This window comes from Mauremys reevesii, linkage group 2 (assembly GCF_016161935.1).
Source record: "Mauremys reevesii isolate NIE-2019 linkage group 2, ASM1616193v1, whole genome shotgun sequence".
In the NCBI taxonomy this organism is placed as follows: domain Eukaryota; kingdom Metazoa; phylum Chordata; order Testudines; family Geoemydidae; genus Mauremys; species Mauremys reevesii.
The window spans coordinates 104,049,453-104,072,765 of NC_052624.1; the positions used below are offsets into that span (position 1 = coordinate 104,049,453).

Sequence of the window (23,313 nt, forward strand, 5' to 3'; positions counted from 1 at the left end):
GGTTTTGGAGCCGGGTGCGCCGTCTTCCGCTTCCTCTGGGGGGAGAGGGAACGGTGCCGGGACTTCGGTGCCGTCTGCGTGCCTTTAGGAGCCTCGGTACCGGGACGGCTCGGTGCCGCTGGTGCGCTGCGTGCCGAGGATGGTTTCGGCGGTACCGGGGACGGAGAGGGGGGCTGAAGTGCCGCCTCCGTAAGGAGCTGTTTAAGTCGCGAGTCCCGCTCCTTTCTTGTGCGCGGCTTGAATGCCGTGCAAATCGGGCACTTATCAGTCCTGTGCGATTCCCCGAGGCAGCGCAGGCAGGAATCGTGCGGGTCGCCGATGGGCATAGGCCGCTGACAAGCCGCACAGGGCTTAAAGCCCGGTGCCTTGGGCATGAGCCTGCACCGGTTGTGGAAGAAGAGGGGCTAACCCCTCTAATTCCCTACTATCACAACTATAACAACTATACAACTAACCTATTCAACTAATCTTAACTATTAAACTAAGTGAAACAACTATATACACTAAAGATACGGAGAAACGCTAGGGCTGTGGAGGTGAGATAGCACTCCACTGTTCCAACTGGCCGTCACGGGCGGTAAGAAGGAACTGAGGAGCGGACGGGCCGGCTGGGGTATATAACAGGCGCCATAGCGGCGCCACTCCAGGGGGCGCCCAGCCGGCCCGCCGGAGTTGCTAGGGTAAAAATGTTCTGGAGAGCCGTGCACGCACGGCGCGCACACCTGACTGGAATGCATAGGAGCAATCACTCGAAGAAGAAGAAAGGGTTAACAAACCACAATGAGATCCAATCAGAAAGTTGTGACTTATTACAAAATATGGTCCTATAAGTCTCTAGTGTACAGTGCATACCAGTAGTGTAAAGATAGACAGCCTTTTCTAAAATGACACTTTCCCACACAGCTTTGCTAGTGTATCCTACTATTGCTATTGCGGTCCTGGGCATGTCTTAGACTTCCAACAGTGTACTCCTATGCATAATTCTACAGGGTTTCTTTGTCAAGCTGCAATGTGTTTGAATGGTAGGCACCAATTGCAACTAGGATGAGACCAGTTTATTTTCTCCTGTAATCTAAATGAAGCAATCTTTACAGAGGTGAAAGACTAATGCTGTAACCAACCAACAATTCAGAGTTCTAACCAGCTTGAGAACTCTGACTATTGGACTGCATTCATTTTGGTATGTTTTTCTTGCTTACTTACTAGTATTTAAATTACAAGCATGCCCCTATCTAGTTTAGTCTTCCAGAAAGCCACTCTTTGGTACATTTCTTTCCTTTTAAAAATCAAAGTATTTACATCATTGGAGTTAAGGATGAAAATTAAAGAGAAAATGGGGTTTCTTATAGAAATAAGCTTATATTCTATAAAACAGAGCAAGGACATAATCATTTCCCTCCATTTACTGGTTGCCACTTCTTAAGAGCTTTCGCTGCTTAACATTATTTTATAGTTGTTCTATCTAATGTCCACAAATACTTTGCCCAACAGAGATTAATAATTATTTGACACATTTTCTTTCTAATTAGAGTTTAAGCTCAACATGACGTCAGCATATGCCATTTGTCTGTGTGACTGGTGAGCCAGATTAAGTTTACTTTATTTACTAAATGCTGCAACCTTGCCAAATTGCAGGCTTGCACAGAACAGTATGTTCGGGTGCTGACTGTCTTGCCAGCTTTCAAGGAAGTACTTGACGGAGACCACATGTGGAAGTCAAGTGATTCTATCATGATATCACCAGATGGTAAATTATGGTATTATTCCCAAGACAGGTAGCATAGTTTGTTTTGAAACAGTTGGTAGTTGCTCCATGAACTCTCAGCCAGAAGCAATTTCACAATTGCAAAAGACAAGGAATGCTGTCAATGTTCGGGGGAATGCTTTCCCAAAGAGACTTCGTACAAATAATTTGAATTCTAAGTGTCCAATCTGTATGTTTTCTAGAAAATAAATAAAAGTGCTGTTTTATTAACTCCTATTTCAAATCAGAGTCCTTCCTTTCCAAGCTCACTCTGAACAAATCCTGTATTCACACATGGTTTTTGATGGCATGGGGTGAATTCTGCACTAGAGGCTGAAAATAATAAAATGACAGTAACTACATCTTATATAGCGCTTTTCATCGGTGCATCTCAAAGCACTTAACAAATAGGTCACTATTATTATCCCCATTTTACATAATGTGAAAACTGAGGCACAGGGAAGTGAAATTACTTGCCCAAGGTCACCCAGTAGGCAAGCGGAACCAGATATCCTGAGCCCCAATCTAGTGCTCTATTAATTAGGCCATAGTCTTTGTATGTAAATTAAAACTGCATGTGTTTCTGTGATATACTGCAATCCCCCAACTTCCACAGCCTTCACTGGGAGTTGAGAGCTCCCATCGCATTCCAGGACTGAGTGGATTGGTGTGCTATAACTATGTGATTGACTGGGTAGGAGCGGTACATAACCAAGCTTGCAGAAGCCAATAGAAAAGCTGCCGCCTGAGGGATCTTGCAGGGCCTTCAATGCTCATCAACTTAATGTGAGATGAGGGCAGGGCACACAACACTTTGCACAATCTAGCCCTAATTTATACCTGCTGTGCAACCTAAGCCACCACTGAATTCAGCTGACGTTGCCCATGTTTTTCTCGAATGGGTAGGTTAATGGTTTTTTTTTCTGGGCATATTTGGCAAATTGCACTAAACTCTTAATTTCAAAAACAAATATTTGTATAGTAAAATGCTGTAAAAACCACAGGGACGAAGGACTCTCTTTCAGTTTTTATCATAAATGTCCGATGACTTTTTTAAAATCTAAAGCTAAAAAGTGGAACACAGTTTAAATAACCAATCATTTTGAAGGGAGTGTTCAAAAGGTAAGTACCTGTGTTCATTTCCCAATACACTGAATGGGAGTTTGGATTGAGACAGGGTTGCAAGACTGATCCACACAGGGCCAGTGCAGAGGAAGTTTTGCTCCCTATTGCACGTCTATTCAGCGATGCAGCTTGGGCCATAATCTAGCCCTAAATCTTCACTTAACTCTCACAATAACATCCTCATTCACCCTTGCCAAATTTCAGAAGCAAATCAATGACCCTTAATTGCCTTGGGACTGAGGAAGTTGGGATTTTTTAATTGGCTCATCATATTGGGACATTTTAACCTATTTAAAACTATGGGACAAACGAGACCAAAAAAGGTGACACAAAAGTTACTAGGGAAGGAAGCTGCCTGAATAAAATGGAAAATATTATTAGTACACTTTCTGCAATTTTGCTTTTATAAATTGGACACTCGCTGCTAGCAAATTACTCTGCAACAACCCCAGGTTGAACAGCAAGAGATGAGGAACGGATGGGTGGGAATTTGGATTCGCACTGTGGAAACTCTTTAGATTTACAGAGAAGAGAATTATGTCATATGTACTATTCAAGTGGAATATGTACTTAACTGACACTCTTAGAAGATGTTAAGAAGCACTAGAGAGATTTAATACAAATCATTATGCTAGTAGCCTTTGATAACTTTTATTTTAAAGAGCTTACACATTTTAGCTTATGATGGAATATGCATATAAAGGCCAAGAATTCATTATAGTTAGGGATAATTTTTTTCTTTTTTAAAAAATTGGGCCAAATCATTCCCTCTGCTAACAGTCCTGTCAACCCTCTGTATGTTTCCCAATCTAAATGTGACCACTCTCAGAAGGGCATTACATGTCTTTAGCTGCCATGGCATTTTTCTCCCTTTTATTTTAATTTGGTGCTTGCATCATTAGCAGAATCACTGTGTAGTTGTCTAGTTAAATTATGCTTTATGAGTGTGTAGCAGATGTTAAGTACTATCAGTTGATTTCATATTTGCCACACAAACATTAACTTCTCAGTCATGAATAGAACAAGCTTGTATCTTTGGTTACGTCTTGTTCGGCTATCTGAATGGTATATTTAAAGCTCTTTAAGGAGAGAGGAACAAATATATTTCAAATTAGAAATTAATTATTCTGTGTTCTAATTCCATAGCCATTACCTTAGGAGAATGCCCAAAAGACGTCATTGTAAGGACCTCAGTCCTCCTTTACTTCATGCTATTGTTTTCTACAAATGAGTTCTAGTACATTTTGATAATGGATTGTGTAATGAGGTCATTATAGTCCGGTACAAATCCAGCAGAAATATTAGGCAGATAAAACTTTCAGATTTATGATTGGTTACTGTTGCAAAATTTAGTTGACTTATTTCTTCCCACAATTTATTGGCTGATGAGGAAAACAAGTTTAAGTCTGGCTTTTATAGCATAAGATTACTAGTAGCAACATTTGAAAAACCCTAGATAGTTACAATTTTTGAGTTTATATTACAATTTTCAGCTTCAGAATCATTTCTCACCTGGTTATTTAGATTTTCTAGAATAAACCACTGTCCAACACTCTCACAGAAGTGGTTTAATTCAGTCTAAACTCATCTCTAGTATAACTCCATTGAAGCCAGTGGAGTTTCACCAGGGATGAATTTGCCCCAATGTATTCTGACAGGTTAGAAACATCATTCTTATTTGCTAAGCGCCAGCAATTAGATCTGCACTGTACAAGTTCATCATGTCCTGAATAATGCAGGTCTAGTGCCAGGCAATTTACAGCTGCGCACCTATCAAGCAAGTTGCTTTAAATTGTTTGGTGTAAAAATTCACATTGGGGATACAGTTATTCCTTAAAGGACCATTTACACTTAACACAGAGCTTCATCTCACAGAGTGCAAGTGTGGAGTTTTATGCTTTGAGCAGAAGACAAAAACCAAAAAAAAATCCCTGATAAGCATGACTAGGAATGCAAAGGTTCCTGATACTGCATTAATGAAAGTCTTGCTGCATGGCTGCCAAGCTGCTCCGGATTAGTGAAACAAAGAACTAATGGGTCGCTCCAGTGAAGTCAGTGGGATTGGTGCCACTGCATAGTGCCAGTGGGTGTGGGTTCAGATCCTATGAGAGGAATGTGTCGATAAGTGCCTCTGTAGCATTCTCCAAGAGCATTAGACCCTATTTGAATCCTAACTTGCAGTCAAAAAGGAGAATGGGGGGATTGAAACTTACTACCACTGTGTGCTTCACTTTACTTGCTCCTAACAGCCCCAACTCAGACTTGTAGAGGAGTTCAACAGCCCTCCCCCATCTGCAACCTTGCTGCATGCCCCACAAGGACTTGTGACAAGAGACCAAACTCCCTCCCTGAGAAAACAAGCAGAAAAAGTAGTGCAAATGTCGAACTAGGAATGACAGGTTGAATGTGGGGAATCTCCGTTATGGGCAATTCTGGACTATCCTGTGGGCTTGGATGCAAGTGGCTACTCTGAGTCCCTGCTGGTGCCGCAGCATTCACATTGCTAATCTTAGTGCCAGCTCAAGCCGAGCTAGCACATGTCTGTCTACCTGGGCTGGGAGGCACACTCTCCCAGTTGCAGTGCCCAGGAGCCTAGTGGCAGAAAGTAGATTGAGAACAGAATGGTGTATCCTGTAACAGGGTGGCTTGGCTGCGTTCGTCCTGCCCTCCTAGGAGCTCGAAAAGATGATGTGTCTTTGGGCCACAAGGATGGATCAACCCCTAAAAATATATCCCTATTACCAAAAAGCACTTTAAAGCAGGGTTACAACTACGACCACTGGGGAGATTGCCAAGAAAATTCAAGGTGATACAGGTAATAGTGTTGGTGATTAGATGGCACTCAAAGAATAAGTATTGGAATAAATTCCTCAGCAAAGTTACAGTGTTGCCAAAAGTGTCATGTTTTGGTTGAACCCCAGTCCTCAGCCTGTCAATAAGAGTACAGTAGCACCTTTATTTATTTATTTTTCTAAGAGTAAGATTTTTTCTGTTAGATGTTAATGACAATTTCAATGACTAATGAACATTTTGGAGAAAGGGTGTCTTTGTTAAAGTTTCAACAGCCCTGTACTTTTAATTCAAATATTGATTCTCTGAGAGCTCCAACAAGTCCTACAGTAAAATCAGGGAACACAGGAGGTTGACATTCCTGATATTCCTAAAGTAATAAACAAAGGCAAAACGAAACTTTTAAAAAGAAAACAAACCCCCTTCTTTATACACCATAGAGAAGAAGAAAAAAAAGAAGCGACAGGAACCAGATTTTTAACTTTCAAAGAAAGTCACCTTTAAGAAAAGAAACCATGTGCTCTTTTCTCCTTGGGAACCAATTTTGTTTTCCTGTCTCTAGGGAATGAATAAAAGCTGGAAACTAATCTAGAAGATGCAGGGAAAGATGTATTCTGAAAAACAGCTTTTTCCTGTTGCAGAACCTGATTCACTGCATCCTGCCTCAGAAAATGAAATGTCTCCTGGATGCTCCACAGAAAAAACATTCACAACCCACTGAAAGAAGAAAGGAAATGTGCCATGAGACAAAGGTTGAGAAGACCTGACCCACAAAACCTCCAAGTCAAAAGAAACCTCCCTTCCTCAAGGGAGAGAAAAACATACGCCTGCATTTTGATAACTTGTGATAATGTCTTTGACTTAGGGGTAACCTACAAAAGGAAGATACAGTAATTGATTGGAATCCACCCATCCCTTTTGTTGAATTAAGGGCTCCTTGGTAACAGGGGATACAACTGAAATCTGTTTCCAACACTGAACTATTCATGACCTTGATCCAAAGCAGAAAATTACACAGAAGTACAGAATAAGGTAGAAAACGAAGGGAAAAACCACTCAAGACAAACCCTACACTCCCATAGCATAGCAAAACAAAGACTGAACAAATGTCATCACTGCTATCATTTGAGGAAATGTAAAATTGACCACCAGCTTGACCCTAAAGAGACTGGAAATTCCTTCATGCTAAATATGGTTCTAAAGATTGTCCAAGGGAAACTTAGGACCTGGTGTGCTGGATACAGCAGAAAACAGACTGCATTTTACCCTACACTCTTGCAGTGTCTGCATTAGTGAACAGAACAGATGTTAATTGAACAGATGGGATAGCACTGGTGCACAGCGAATGCCAACTGTGCCACGTGTCTACACTAGCCATTCCCATTCAACTGCAATTTTGCCCCGTGTCCACACTTGTCCTGTTTTATGACACCACAGCTGCACCTCCCTCTGGGTATTTCCCATACATCTTTCTGAAGCAATGGCTTCTGGGAGCCCAAGAAAATTGTGGGGAAAGAGGTCAAATCCTGCAACCAAGTCCCCATCTCCAAAGAGAAGCTAGGATCAATGCTCTGCTGTTGCTCAGCAAGCAAGGCTTTTGCTGAACCTTTTGAAAAACAGTTGTGAGGCCTCAGTGGGGGCTGGAGCAAGATAGCAGCTGGTGCTCTACGAATGCCTGTGGGGAATAGCAGAAGATGCTCTAATGGTATGTCTACACTTAGAGCTGGGGGTGAAATTCCCAGCTCAATGCCACATACCCATGCTAGAGCTCACTGAGCAAGCCCACTAAAATAGAGTGTAGCTGTGGCTAGCCATCCCAAGTACATACCCATCTGAGATGCTAGGCACCTACTCAGGCAGCTAGCCTCTCCCGCCACTCACGCTGCCGGAGCTACACTTTATTTTTAGCACTCTAGCTGGATCAGAGCTAGTGCAGATAAGTCTCCTTGAGCTGGGAATCACAACCCCTCTCCAAGTGTAGATGTACCCTGAGAGTATTTGTGAGGAATGGAGAACACGACCAGTAGTAGCTGGAGATTGTGGAAATGGTTTTCTCCCTATGAGTAGCTGGCTCTGTGCAGTACAACGGGATGGTGTTCATCAGCTGGAACACTGCTCCCGGGTTCAGGCTGTGACCACAGACTAGTGGACACAAGTCATTCTGAAGACTGAGCGTGGTCAGCTAGCCATGATCTCATAGTGCCAGTCCAGAAGGATGAGAACTCAAAGTGGAAGAGTGGCAATTGATCTGTGGAAGCCAGCTATGAGACAGGTCACCTCTGTAGTGACTGGTGCACTGTGGGGGCACTAATGGGAAGACTGTTTGCACTGGTGAGGCTATTACACCTGAGTCCCATCTACACTAACACTGGCCCAGTAGAGACTGACATAGAGAAGAATGATAGAATAGTTAAATAAAGCAAGCCTAATTTTTAGAGGTGTTGCGAAAGAGGCTCCTATGGGAGCAAAGGAACATTTGTAAATGAAGCCTTTTAATAGTTGCCTAATTATGGACTGCAGAACCTAACTTTAGGCACCTATTTTGAAAATCTTGGCCCATGTTTTTAACTATGTAACTAGTAATTCATAAGGCAGAGATAATGGGCCAATTTTTCAAGTGGCTCCTAAACTAGTGCATGCAAAAGCAACATTTGTGCGGACAAGCCAAAGTGCACAAATGCCCATTTGTATGGGAAATTTGGGGAATGCAAATTTAGAGTCCACTTCTGAAAATCTGGTTCAATGTATAAAACACTAATGCTTCCAATGGTTCTTTCTTACACATGCTAGTTCTCATTGCTGGCATACCTTATTCACACCCACGTCTCTCCCATCCCATTTCTTTTCCTGTTATTCTTTTAATAACATTAAAATATTTAAAACAAAACACTTAGATCTTAATTTGTTCTGTGGTTGACAAAATTGTCTTTTTTGTGTGAATAGCACGCAGCTGGCTTGCTGAGCATGCACCCAATGCTAGGATAATTGTTCCATATTCACTTGAGAGGGCAGTAACTTCCAAGTCCTAATTGTAGCCATTTAAGTGCACTATTAAACAACAAGACAGAATACAAACAAAGAAATAAACATACAAACAAACAAAAAAACCCAACACCCATTGGCCCAGAGCATCCCCTATCACAGTAATATTTGTTTAAGGTGGCCTAATGCGGGAGGAAACATTTTCTTTTGCCCCTTCCCCAAAATTGTTCTGGTCTCAGAACCATTGGCACTTTCAGAATTCAGAGGATCCTATGGCACCATAAAAGACAAGGCTCATCCACCCATGACTGCGGAGGCCCTGTGCACCAACTCTAGTGTCCCAGCTCTGCTGCCTCCAGCAGCTTGGCTCCAGTGGAGCTATGCTACCAGTGCCTCCTCTGGCGACAGCTGCAGTTGGGATCCCCTGCGATGTGGAGAGCTATGGTAGAGGAAATAAAGCCTCGAGCTATGTTTCCTTAGTAATTTGTATGGAGCAGCTGAGGTGGGTTGATGTGACCTTCCAACTCAGGGCCCTCCTCTGTCCCTGCCGTTGTGCAGGTCCCGGATGCCAATCCAGCAGCTGTACTTCTTCAGGGTCATAGAATGGGATGAATTTGGCCTATGGTCTCCAGTACAGGGTACCAACAGGGAATGGCCCCCACAAGTGTGCGGCTTGGGAGATTCCTTGGGCCAGCAGTGGTGGTATTTCATTTTGTGCCATAGCTGTCCTAGATTTGTGTGCAGAATAGTCACTGGTGGCCTCATAAAACCTTGGCCCTTTCCCTGGATTGTACATATAAAAATAAAGAACATGGGCTTATCCCTCGGGTCTCATCTATCTCCAATCAGACCAGGGCCCCAAGTTGGAAGAGACAAAGGGGACTTTATGTCCCTAATCCAAGGCTGGCCATTTTCAATGTACATTAAAACATCCTCAGAGTAGCTCTAACTTGGACCCAACTTCATTGGCCCCCAAAGTACCATTCTGGCAGCAGGCAACCATTTCTGCTTTTAGTCATGCCCACAAGGCTGTGCACCAGAGGGTGGCCAAAGATCTGGCCCTATGCACTGGTATTTATTTGTACTGATTTTTTAAAAACAGAAAATGGATGCGTCTGTTGTGGATAAACTGGCTTTTTACAAGTTAGGGAATCCCTGTAAATGGAGTGATAAGGCCACCAAGCACTGACTGTTTAACTAGGCAGCTCACTATCTCAGCAGCATTGATATCACACACTAGTGATGATGGAACAAGGACAAGTGAAGAGTCCTGCACTTAGAACGGAAGAATCCCATTCACTTTTACAGACTAGGGACCGAATGGCTAGGAAGCAGTTCTGCAGAAAAGGACCTAGGGGTTACAGTGGACGAGAAGCTGGATATGAGTCAACAGCGTGCCCTTGTTGCCAAGAAGGCTAACGGCATTTCGAGCTGTATAAGTAGGGGCATTGCCAGCAGATCGAGGGATGTGATCATTCCCCTCTATTCGACATTGGTGAGGCCTCATCTGGAGTACTGTGTCCAGTTTTGGGCCCCACACTACAAGAAGGATGTGGAAAAATTGGAAAGAGTCCAGTGGAGGGCAACAAAAATGATTAGGGGGCTGGAGCACATGACTTATGAGGAGAGGCTGAGGGAACTGGGATTGTTTAGTCTGCAGAAGAGAAGAATGAGGGGGGATTTGATAGCTGCTTTCAACTAACTAAAAGGGGGTTCCAAAGAGGATGGATCTAGACTGTTCTCAGTGGTACCTGATGTCAGAACGAGGAGTAATGGTCTCAAGTTGCAGTGGGGGAGGTTTAGGTTGGATATTAGGAAAAACTTTTTCACTAGGAAGGTGGTGAAGCACTGGAATGGGTTACCTAGGGAGGTGGTGGACTCTCCTTCCTTAGAGGTTAAGGTCAGGCTTGACAAAGCCCTGGCTGGGATGATTTAGTTGGGGATTGGTCCTGCTTTGAGCAGGGGGTTGGACTAGATGACCTCCTGAGTTCCCTTCCAACCTTCATATTCTATGATTCTAACTTCTGCTAGTAGAAAATGGGCTGGAAATACCATATACTTAAAAAGCTATCTGTCTCCACCAGCTTTAAAAAAAACCTCACAGAAGTCAGTGTTAGGAACTTGCCAATTGGCTTAGGTAACTAAATAGTGTTCCTCAGTATTTCCAGTATTCTTTGCACTTCTACTTCCCATTATTTATTGAAAGGTGGATGGCAAATATTGAGGTACATTTATCTAGGTCTCTAGGAGAAAACCGGCACCTTTTTTAATTTTTTTTTAAAAGGGCAGCCACTTTACTTCCTTGTGAAAAGATTTTTACAAAGGTCTGATTTACATTTGTTTACACAATACTAATCTCAGGACCTTTCCTTTAGGGCATAAAAATAAAACTTTTCACCAATACTGTGAATAAGTTGTTCATTATGACCTGGATCCTTCAAACACTTACAAATATACAACTTTATTCCCACTGCAGTCAACAGGAATACTCATGTGAGTAATGTTAAGCATGCACCTAAGTGTCTGAGGGATTGGGGCCTCATATTCTGCCCCTAAGGATCTGAACCTGCTCACATATAATTCAGAGGCAAAACTCCCATTGACTTCAGTATAGCCTGATTAAGCCCTAAGTGAGATGCAGGAAAGGAACTGAAGTAGTAAGGAAAAATCCACATCAATTAATCTACATCAATTCACCTCTACCAGCAGCAATCTCAAAACATTCCTGGGAACGTAGGTAAAAATGGCAAAATCTGTTTAAAGCAAGGGAACACTGTGGAACACAGAGTCGACAGTGCTATTCCAATATACACCCACTCAGGAGCTGACCCTAATTTAGAATAAAATTAAAGATGCTCTGAAATGAACGCTGGAATGCCAATTGCTCTGTTATGTTGCCTCATCTGTCTGTCTCCTTAAGGGAGCCATAACTGGCTAATAACAAACCTCAGATACCAACCTACAACAGATTAAAAAAAAAACAAAAAAACAAACAAACATTTTTTTAAACATCCAAAGCAAGAGAACCAGCATGTGGCTCCTATAGCACATTCCACAGAAATTGCATTTGTGGCTTTTGGGGTTGACACTGGGTCTATCGTGTAGATGACGGTGGCTGAAGAGACCCGTTTTGTTTTTGATGTTGTTTCCTGAAACCTTAGGGTTTCATGTTGAATAAACTATCTACATACTGTAAAAAGGCTCTTAGCCAAAGCCCACAGTGCCTTGTTTTCAGTCTTTTCCTGCTCTCACCTCTGTATTTTTCCCGCCCCCTACACACAGAATGCTCTTCTTACCTTAGTTTGCCAGTTCACTATTCTCCCTGCCTTCAAGTCCCTCCTAAAGACTCATTTCTTCTGCGATGCCCACATGAAACGAACTGCACCAAATATTTTTTTTAAAAACAGACCTTGTCATTAGGACACTAGACAGGGATGCAGTAGCTCTGGGTTCAATTCCCAGCTCTGCCAGACTTCCTTGGCAAGTCACTCAGGGTACGTCTAACACAGCGGCTGGGAGGTATAATCCCCAGCATGGGTAGATGTACACATTCTAGTTCTGCTTGAGCTAGCACCTAAAACAACAATGCGGTCAGGCCAGAGGCTGAGGCTAACCACCCCAAGTACTTGCCACTGGGGGTCGGGTGGGACTGTACTTGAGTGGCTACTCTGCAGTGCATTGGTTCAAGCAAAGCTAGTGCATGTATCTCTACCCACGCTGGGAATTACATCTCCCAGCTGTTGTGTAGACATACCCTCAAGTCTCTCTGTGTCTGGGTTCCCCATCTATACAGTGGGATAACAGTACTACCTTTCTCCCATCCTTTGTTTGTCTTGTCTATTTAGACTGTACAGTCTTTGGGGCATGGACTGTATTTGCAGAGTGCTTAGCATAAGGGAACCCCAGTCATAGCTGGCTCCTCTGAATTTCCCTGTGCGTCCAGTTTTCCCCAATTCTCTTCTACCGTTAGCTCTCCGAGGCATGGAGATTTTGCATTTTGCATTTAGCTCAGCACTTCGAACATTTTTGGCTCTGAGTCAATAACAAATAAAATAATATTCCCTAATTGGTAGAGCTAGTCAAAACAAAAAGATGAATATTTGTCACTGAAATTTCAAAAATTCCACCATTGAACATTTCCACCATCACTATTAACGGGATCACTAAGGTCTCTGGAGGGTGTACAGGAATTGCTGGAAAAAGGAGTTCGCCTTTTGCTGAGCCCTCACAGAATGCCTTTTGCATGAATTGGCAAACTAATCTCAATGGTCTGTGAACTCAATATCAGAACTGAAGATGGGGAAGATTCCCCTGCTTCTGAGGCAGCCTATCCCTGCCAGGATTGGTATTTTAACCCTGGCTCACAACGATACTTATGAAGAATATTTTTTGTGGATTTTGCATTATAATAAATTGCATCAAATGGCAGATGTCAAAAAATGTCTTGAGGGAACAGACAACTGGATTCCCTTCTTGGGCTTTTTCCTCCCTCCCTGCTGTAAATTACTGAGTGGAAACTCTGCACAGTCTGGAATACTGCTTAATTGTGCTCTGAATATAAAGGAATACTTTCTAGTAGAGGTTTTTAAATGGGAGAGGAGAAAATACTACCCGTGAGCAAGTCTTGGGAGGCAAATGTTTGGCAGGTCATTCCAGCGGTCTTTCCCTCATAGAGGTCAGCTATCATTGTATGCCCCTCTGAGATGGCAATCGAGATATGATTAAATTACACAGCAAGCAGTTATCTGACTATCTGGAAAACATGACTGAAGAAAATCTAAACAATTAATAAGGTATATTCCAATCTCATTGCATATGGCTGTTACAGATTGCAATCACTGGGCACAAACATGAGAAATGCATCACTTACAATTTATCTACACTGCTATAAAAATGGAATGTCCTAGAGCTTAATAGTGAGTAAAAATAGTAGGAAAGGGGGTCAGGGTAAGTTTGCTACGCCTCCAGTGCTCACTTTTCTATACCGCTTTTAGGGAAACAGATTCAGTTTAAAGGTAAAAATCCTTTTCAAGTTCAGAACACTACCATTCTCATTTTCTAATAATCTGCTAGCCTCACTGAAAATAAACATGTTCTCCTTTTGCAGGATCTTCCTGTTAGTAACAGTTGCACATAAATAAAGTTTTCTAAACAGACATCTTATCTTTTTATGGAAGGAAGTCCATTAATAAGGAATTGACGTTCTTCCCTAAAAAAAAATACATTTGTTAATTCTTTCCCATAAACTATAGAAATAAACTAACACCCTGAGATTTTTTATTCTATTTTCACAGCAAACTGGATAGTCTGCACGTAGATAAGGTTAGCACTGTTTGCGTTTCTGTATAAACAATGCTCTTGTTGCTACCTTACCATGCAACATCAAATAACTAATCTTTTTTCTCAGGTTTCAACTGCTTCATGGAATTGTTGGTTCATTTCTGCTGGATTCCTTACAGTTATGTTGGATCATCTTCTACAGTACAGGTTGTGAACAGTTTGCCAAACAAGGCACTTCAGAAGCACATTACCCATGTTTGCTGTCTTGAACTGCACAACTGTTTTCATAGAGATGTCCTTTCCCCATCAAAAATAGGACAAAGGAGCACTCAGATGAACTCAAATAATTGATCTGATAAACTTCAGTACTTCAACTTTACTGACTTCGTAAACTAGGCAAGACATTTCTAGTGTCCCAAATTAACACTATTATATAGAAAATATATGATCCTTATTCAATCACACGTTTTCCTTCTACAAAATGTTGTTCTTTTAAAGAAAAAAAATTATAACAAACTTGATGTATGTTATGTCACTTTCAACAAATAACAGACATATTTGTTCCCAGACAATCCAGAAAGCAGTACTTTTAGTGATGGGAAAACAATACTGAATTGGGAATGTTAGTATGTAAAAAGGTTTCTGTGCTCCAAAATTAAAAATGTAAATGACATTTTAAATGAAGATAAACTCGAAACAGTGTAGCCTTTATATTGTGATTATACTTGTGTAAACGTCTTATAAAATGCCATAATATTTGTTCAGAAATATCCATGTTTCATAAACACAGTGAATGTTTAATTTTAGGGGCATCAATGTATTTATTAACATGGAAGCCAAAAGGAATTAAAAATATACACAGTGCACCAAACATTGCAACACAAGGTATGTTGCTGATGCAAAACGCATGGGAAGGGATGTTAGTAAAAAGCACCTATCCAAGTTCTAGAAGAAATCTTAATGTTATGTCATACATATCACATTTTTACCAGAAGAGCTACAATAATGGGAAATTTGTGACTCATAGGTATGAATCATGGAATGTCTGGGGTGTGAGGGTGTGAGTGAAAGAAAGAGAGAGAATATGGAAGGGGAAATGAATCAAAGGAAAGTGATGTCTGTGTGTGCATGGGCTAATCTACCCGAACTAACCTGAATCCATCTCGCCTGGGTAACAACAGCAGTGAAGACAGTGCAGTGAGAGCTTTGCAGTAGGATAGGGAGTCAAGTATGTACCCACAGTCAGGGCTGGGCTTGTACTACTTGCAGTGAAGCCCACTGCACTGATTTCACTGCTGTTGTTACTGGCGCTAGCTAGATTTAAGCTAGCTCAGGCAGGGTAGCCTGTGCACAGCTTCTGCTGAGTAGACATGACCTTGGTATATGAACACTGTCTATACAGCCTTCTACCTGAGAAGGCATTTAAAGTACAATACTGTTATTTTCTGATCACCAGACCAGGAAGAAGTTACTTCAATGGAAGGCAGAAAAAAGTAAGCCATTGTAAAAGACATTTAACAAGATACACAGTCACTGGGTAAACTCCTGCAATAACTACTCACATCAGCTCATTCTAATCATTAAAATTAAACTAAGAAATAAAAACAACTAACAATAACATCAGCATAATAATTCTACTGTTCAGTCCCATTGTTTTTATGTTGCAAAATTTCCTCCTCCTTTAGGTATTTATTGTCTATTCAGGGATCAGTTGTGGCTTTGCTGCAAGCCTCACAAATAGGGCAACAGGCACCTGTGCTGGCCTGGAAGCAAACTGTCTGAATAACAGTCTGTTTCCCAATCTGCCTCCCATTTTGTTGGGGACATAACCAGGGCTGGCTCCAGGCACCAGCTCAGCAAGCAGGTGCTTGGGGCAGCCAAGGGGAAGGGGCGGCACTGGCACGTCGGGCTCTTTGGCGGTGGGTCCCTCGGTCCCCCTCGGAGGGAAGGACCTGCCACCAAAGTGCCGCTGAAGAAGAAAGCAGCGCGGTGGAGCTGCTGCTGATCACGATCGCGGCTTTCTCCTCCCTCCCTCCCGCCCCCCCCACCGCTTGGGGCGACAAAAACCCTGGAACCGGCCCTGGACATAACCTGGAACAGCATATGTCTTCTAGCACACCAGTGCTGGCCTGTGCACTGGAGGCAGAACCAGGGCTCTGGATCACCTCAGTTCTGGATAATTGTATTACGGGAGAGCAGCCCTTTGCTTTTTAGGATTCAACCCAACAAAAAATTGCTCATTTGGAAGGGTTGACAGAGTTAGGAATGGATCTTTAGGAATGGAGGGGCAGTTCTAGCAATTGAGGTGAGTGATACATTCAAAGCTCAACAACATTCAACAAGAGTCCTCACTGAAGTTATTGAAGAGTTTCACTGGTTGCAGGATTGACTGGCTGACCAAAGCATCCAATCAGCGGGATTTATTTCTAACTCCATTATGGGTTGGTTCTAGTCAGTGCATTTAGCAACTCTGCATTTCCTTATATCATTCTTACCTGCATTGTCGTCTTTGCCACTCCACTTGTCTCCATACTTTGCAAATGGGGTGTTGCCACTGGTGGAGGAGGTGCTCTGCGTTTTTTAATTTCTGGGTTGGCGGTCATTCCCGAAATGTTGCCAAGAGATAGTGATGGACCCAGCGTAATGGAACGTGAATTCACTGAAGGTGAATTTGGAGCTGTTGCAAAGCCCTGTAAGTAGATTTACAACTTGGTCACAATCACTTTTTAAAGACTATGGGAAGAAACACAAGAAAAACAATTACACCAATTTACCCTTAAACTCAGACAATGTTCTGAGTGATTGTGTATGATCCTCTGTCAAACTTTGCCACATTACACACTGTACAATATCTGGACATTTTTCCAAGATCAACTGACATGTAGTAACCCCGTTCAGAAGGGGGTGAAAGTTGCAACAGATGAAACATATATTAATATTTAGAAAGAAACAGTCAACCTCCGTACAACTTATTAGAACCATTGTTGGGTAATAGTAAGGAAAATGCACAAAATTAAAAAAAAAATTTTGACCATCTCTTTTCCACCATGAACTATGTGCAGCTTGTTAACATGTCAATCCCTTATGATCGCACCCAGAGTATCGAAATATCACTTAAAACTACAGAACGAGGATTATAGTCAGCAACTCTACTCCTCAGCACAATGGAAATTTCTACTGTAAGTATAAGATCATTTGTGCAGAGACAGAGCTTTCTTGGGGGCCGATCTGAGGTGATGGAACAAACACCAAGAGAAACTAAGGACCATCACAAACCTCACCACCCTCTGCTCCAAGTTCAAGGTGCACTTCTTCAACCTTTCCCTCTCAAACTCAAACACATACATAGCATCACGGATATATTATGTTTTCTGAAAAAGCAAACTACCAAAGCACTGAATTGAACACACAATTTCCTCCCAGGAGTAGAGATAAGAGAAAAAATGAACAACACATGACAGATATTAGTCACATTCTTTAACACAGTACTGGAAGGCTGCTTAGATACTACATTGATGAGGGTGGTAAAGAACTTACATAGAATAAAATAGATTCCATTTCCTACTAGACATATGTCCACATCACAAACACTATCACAAGCTGACAGTCTAAGCAACAAGGTCAAGGACACAGAGATAATGAACTATCGTCTCACACAAGAGATGGCCCCTTCCAGCTCAGGACTGAGGCACATTAGCAACCCCGGGGAAGCTTGCAATGCTGCTGCCCATGCTGTATCTATTCTGTGGATAGAGAACTACTCTTCTAGGGGGGTCATTCTGGCACCTTTCACCAGCACTACACTTACACTATTTTTAATTGCTTGGCTTGACAGCACATATTCTTCCACAACAGTTGGGATGTCACAGAGAAGAGAGCACAAAAAAGGAAGACTAAATATACACAGCAGGTTCTGAGCAGAAATCACATCAAACAAAATACTGGCATGTAGTGGCAGCTGATCCGGAAAAGGTTTTCTCTCAGTTTCTTGGTTCCCTAATTAGGCCATCCATACTCCCAGCCAAGAGTCTGTGTGTAAACATCACTGGTCAGATTCATCACCGGTGAAAATAAGTGAAACTTGGTTGCCATGGCATTATCCATCTGTGTGGAGAGCAGAATTCCTCTTCAAGATGTTGGATGATCTAACTGGGGATTGGTCCTGCTTTGAGAGGGGACTGGACTAGATGATCTCCTTCCAACCCTGATATTCTATGATTCTATGATATGGAAACTGCAACAGCCCAATGCTAGTTTGTGTAGTTTTAAGGAGACCACCACTGAAATGAAGAGCTGGATTAGATAGGGGGAAAAAATACAAGAAGAAACATGGTGCACATGTTTTTGACTGCTCAATAAAGTTCCATGTTCTGCAGGCACCATAATAAACTATGAAAGAGAACTCAGATGCTACTTTTACAGGATTAATTGATTTGAGTCTGATCCTACATCTACTATTCACATGGACCTAGCATGGACTTAAGTAGGAATTCTGGATGGACTGGGTGCAGGTCACTTTATTACTATGTAGATTGCTTACTATACAGTCGACCTTCAGGCTGGACAAATACAGCTGGCACAGGAAGTCCCTGGTACTAGTATACCAGTAAGTGTTCTCTCATGGACTATAAACTGCATTTACAGGGGGGTTAGATCATAATTTAATATATCTTTTCCATCTCTGATTTCTCTGAATGAGAAATAGGGTTTATGGATTAGGGTTTAACAGGGTTTCTCAACCTTTGTACCTATTCAACAAAAACACAGCCTAATAAATATGGTTTTGCTGCATCTTCCAGGCTTTATCTACACTGGCAATTGAATGACAAAACTTGTGTCTTTCAGAGGTGTTAACCCCGCCCTCGAAAGACAAAAAGTTTTACTGCGACAAGTGCCAATGTGAACAGCGCGTTGTCCGCAGGAGCGCCCTCCTGCCAACAACGCAAACGCCGCTTGTTAGGGGTAGAAGTTCTTTGTTGGCAGGAGAGCCGGTAGTGACACAGCTCTGTCGCTAAAAGTGGTGTAGTGTAGACATAGCCTTAGAGGTGAACATACTCTATCCTTGGCTGTATCTGCTAGGCAGCAGCAGATAGCCTGATCTCATCTGTAATCTGCAGGGTCTCTGTGTCCTTGGATACTGTGTCTGTTGTGTCTGGCTCTATATAATAGAGTATGTTTACTCCTAAGTATATGCTACCCTACAGACAGTAGAATATAAAGAAGTTTCCTTTGTTGCACTCTTAGAGAAAGACTGAAGAAAACCAGTTTCAGCACTAATTTATGTTTTCTAAGTTTTTGCTGAATGTTTCAAAAGGTTGGGGAATCTTGTTAATAGGTTCACAGAAGTTAGAGATTAAAATGACAATTCAGATCTTCAAGTCTATCTTCCCTGCAAATGCAGAATATTATCAGCAACAGAGGACTTATCCAGTATTAAACTGGCATTGCATTTGATCCAAGGTCATACTCTCGGTAAAGGGCCACCAGAATCTTTTTGTTGAACAGAGCACTCTGGGAAGAAAATACATGAAAAAATATTTTTTTGGCTAGATTTTGTTTTAAACTAGTTAATATTTCTGAAGAGAAGTTGCGGGGGGAGGGGGAAACACGGCAACATTAACACGTACCAACACACAAGTAAACTAAAACAAAACAGTAAGAAAAAAATAAGTAAGGATCTACCCCAATTCATTTCTGTGTGTTTCCGAGAGCCAAGTCTAAGAATAAATCCAACTGATGCTTGAGTGGGATTTTCAAAAGCATTCACTGCTGCCCTAACTCTGCTCAGATTGAAGTCAAATTTCCATTGTCTTCAAGGGGAGCAGAGTCTGGCAAACACTGGGAACTTTTGAAAATCCCACCCTTTTCAAAAGAACTTTACACAAGTCTGGATAGAAAGATAATCTAGGGGCTGATCTTGTAGACCTCTACTCACTCAAGTACTCCTCACACAGGCAAGTCATCATCAGGGGCGGCTCCAGGCCCCAGCATGCCAAGCGCGTGCTTGGGGCGGCATGCCGCGGGGGGCGCTGGTCCCGCGGCTCCGATGGAGGATCTGATGGAGGCGTGCCTGCGGAGGATCCGCTGGTCCCGCAGCTTTGGTGGAGCCGTAGGACCAGCGGACCCTCCGCAGGCATGCCTGTGGGAGGTCCACCGGAGCCGCGGGACCGGTGACCGGCAGAGCGCCCCCTGCGGCGTGCCGCCGTGCTTGGGGCGGCGAAATGTCTAGAGCCGCCCCTGGTCATAATTTTCATTCGTTTCTGTAGAGCATATACCCTTGTATGAGGACTAATCACATGAGTAGGGCTGTGCCAGGACCAGACCCTTACTCTGGATCTGATCTATTTCCCACTAAAGTTATCAGGAGTCTTTCCATTGATTTCAATGGGAATAGGATCAGGCCCTGTGTTAGATTCCTTTAGAAACAATAGATTGGGGGCTTGATTTTCAGACAGTTTAGGTATGCAGTTACTGAGAATGTGTACACACACACACACACACACACACACTTGTAAAATTAACTATGTTCATATACAATTATTTTATTTGCACACATATTTTGCCCAAATCATCTCTCACTTACTATTATTTCATGCTATTGTCACTACATTGACTCCACATGAATTATTCTTGATTTTCACCAGTGTAAGTGAAAACAGAATCAATCTTCATAATTGCAACTGTCTGCCTAGGTTCTCAGAAAAAAACAGGCCCTTTATCCTCTATTTTTATTCCATTTAATAATACATTATTGATTTTGTGAACATGCTGTGAAAAGACAATCAAATTTAGTTCCTACAACCTTTGCATTTCCCTGCACTATAAAAGCCAGTACAGCTTCAGATATCAATGAATTACATTAATAAAGATGTGTTAAAATATCTTCCAACTTTTAAAGTCACAGACGGTGCAAGTGTGGGGCATTTATAGAGCTTTTGCTCCTGGTTCAAATCAACAGTATATATTAAAAGAAAAGAAATCTTATATTTGTATTAGCCCACATTGTACTTTTTTCTGAATACAGCCAGGGAACACTTACTGTTGGCACAAGCAGATACAAATGCCCTGACAGAGTTGTGCCAGTTTATGTCAGCAGTGCATTTAGGCCCCAATTCAGCAAAGTCCTTAAGCATATGCTGAACTTTAAGAATGTACTTACATCCACTCCTATTCAGCAAAACACTTAAGCACATGCTAAAAGTTAAACCACTGTCAGCTGCAATGCTTACTATTATTTTAAGTGTGTGCTGCCATAGGAACTTGTGATAAACACACACACTCTTCTGTGGACATTTAATTCAGTTTATTAACAACCAGAGAAGGTGTAGGCCAGTGTCTGTCACAAAGCTTTCCCTTAGTTTTTCTATCACTCTCTGATGTACCTCACAGTCCTAGGCAAGTGATTTTTTGGCTCACCAACCAAACTCTCTCATTGTGGTCCACCTCCTCCATTTTTTGGAAGAAATGTCTGACCTTTGAAGGGTAGGGTTTAAGCTTAGGGTCCATCCCTCTCCTCAGCATATCTTATGGGCTAGCTAGCTCGAGCAGCTCCCTTCTCAGCCTGCGGGGTTCTGTTAATCCCATTCTTTGGTTGCTGATTCTCCCCATGCATCATACAGGGAGCCTAGGTACTTACCTCAGGGCAGTTTATTGCATTCGGCAGCAGGGCACCTAAATGTTACGTGTTGCAATGCTGAGTTTTAGTTCCCTTTGTGAATCTAGCCCTATGTGCCTAACTTCGGTTGACATCAGTGGGGGTTAGGTGCTTAGAAGCTCCTGAATATCTCACTTGGGGCCTAAACACTTTTATAAATCTGGCCCTAAGACACTTTTGAAAATAGGAATTGGGTTCCTAAGTCATTTAGGTGCTTAAAAAATATTACCCTAATATATTAATAAGATTTAAATTATATTAGATATAGACATAGTTAGGCTATAAAGCTGAAAGTCAATGAGGTTTTTTTCCCCAAACAGCTTCCCTCACCACCCTCTTTTATTAGTTTCCTTGGCTTTCTCATGACACAAAGTGGCATTTAAAGGTCAGCAGGAGACTGAATGCTGCTTGCCTGCAATAGCAATTTGGCTTCCTGTTCTCTGTCCACACTGGTCAATAATTTTTTTTCAAAATGTCAAGTTTTTTTTGTTTTTTTCCCTTGTGGGAGTGTTACAGCCAGGCCTTTCTTCTGCAGCTTTATGCCAAACCTCACAGATTCCAGCTACCTGTTTTGTTATGCAATTTCCTTCTGAATGGTTTGTATATCAAAAACCAATCAATTGGGTTGTTTTAAGAGTTGGAACTACTACATGTAACAGGAACAAGAACGGCTTTTTTTTTTTTAAAAAAAAGCCAAGACATAAAAAATAAAAATAAAAACAAAACAAAAAATATCTCTGTATGGGAGATGAACTTTTATGTGATCGTACTGATTATTAATGTGAACTGAAAGATCTGGAAGGAACAGACAAATCCATCAGCCCAGTGACAACGGGAGTATTTATCGTAGTGGGAAATGTAAACCTTATTAACACAAACTCACATTGATTGGCTGAATGCCACTACAGCTGATTACTAGTAACCATTTAGAATGCCAGGCAGGTTAAGTCAGAGACTATGGTAAAAATTGAAGTTGGATGATGCTCTCCTGGAAATAATGATAAAACTCCACATATTAGCATTAAATGTGACAACAAAGAAATTGAATCAATTCAAACACATGCTTCATAACCAAAGCATAGTAGTGTGGTCTCCAGGCCACCTGGAGGGACACACATACAAAAAACATACTCACTGAGACCACTGACTTTTTTTAAAGTGGGTCATCTTAAATATAGTTTGCTTTTTCTAATCACTGAAATTCCCTAATATCTTTTAACTGTGATGCGCACATCCTACTTGCAATCAGAGGTTTAAGAGAACAAGTGCATTTCTTTTTTTTCTTGATTTTCATATTATCTCACTCCATTCAACTTTGGAAAAAAAGAGTCTACCCACCTAGTACAAAATTAACAGTACAAAGGCAACTATATAGTTTCCATAATAGTGCCAGCTATAGGTTGTAACACTGTTCATTTTATACAAACAATATCTTATTGAATACACTTTGACATCCATGTTTTCAAGGTTTTATTTCAAGGTTTTGAATTAATCCTTTGGAGACTATAAGCCAAATTCCCAGCCTCCTCTGCTGTTATTTAGGTGCTAAGCTGGCAATACAATACCTATGTTCTAATTTATTAGAATTTATTTGGTGAATACCAGAACTTGTACAACTAGAATTAGAAATGCTAGAACCGGATGCAGAGAACACACAGGGATAAGGAGGGCAGGCTCTCTTGCTAAGCTCTGCTAATTCTCCTTCACACTGATCTGGTACATTCCTCCTCTTTTAATT

General features: G+C 41.8%; 1 protein-coding gene across 10 annotated transcripts in view; it reads right to left on the bottom strand.

Annotated features, from left to right (window-relative positions):
- Positions 1–23,313, bottom strand: part of COBL (cordon-bleu WH2 repeat protein) — a 287,602-nt gene that overhangs the window by 89,836 nt on the left and 174,453 nt on the right. For all 10 annotated transcript variants that reach the window (XM_039522524.1, XM_039522526.1, XM_039522525.1 and 7 more), the window contains one exon: positions 16,417–16,611. In XM_039522524.1, the coding sequence (XP_039378458.1) occupies positions 16,417–16,611 (195 nt within the window). The remainder of the gene's footprint in view (positions 1–16,416; positions 16,612–23,313) is intronic.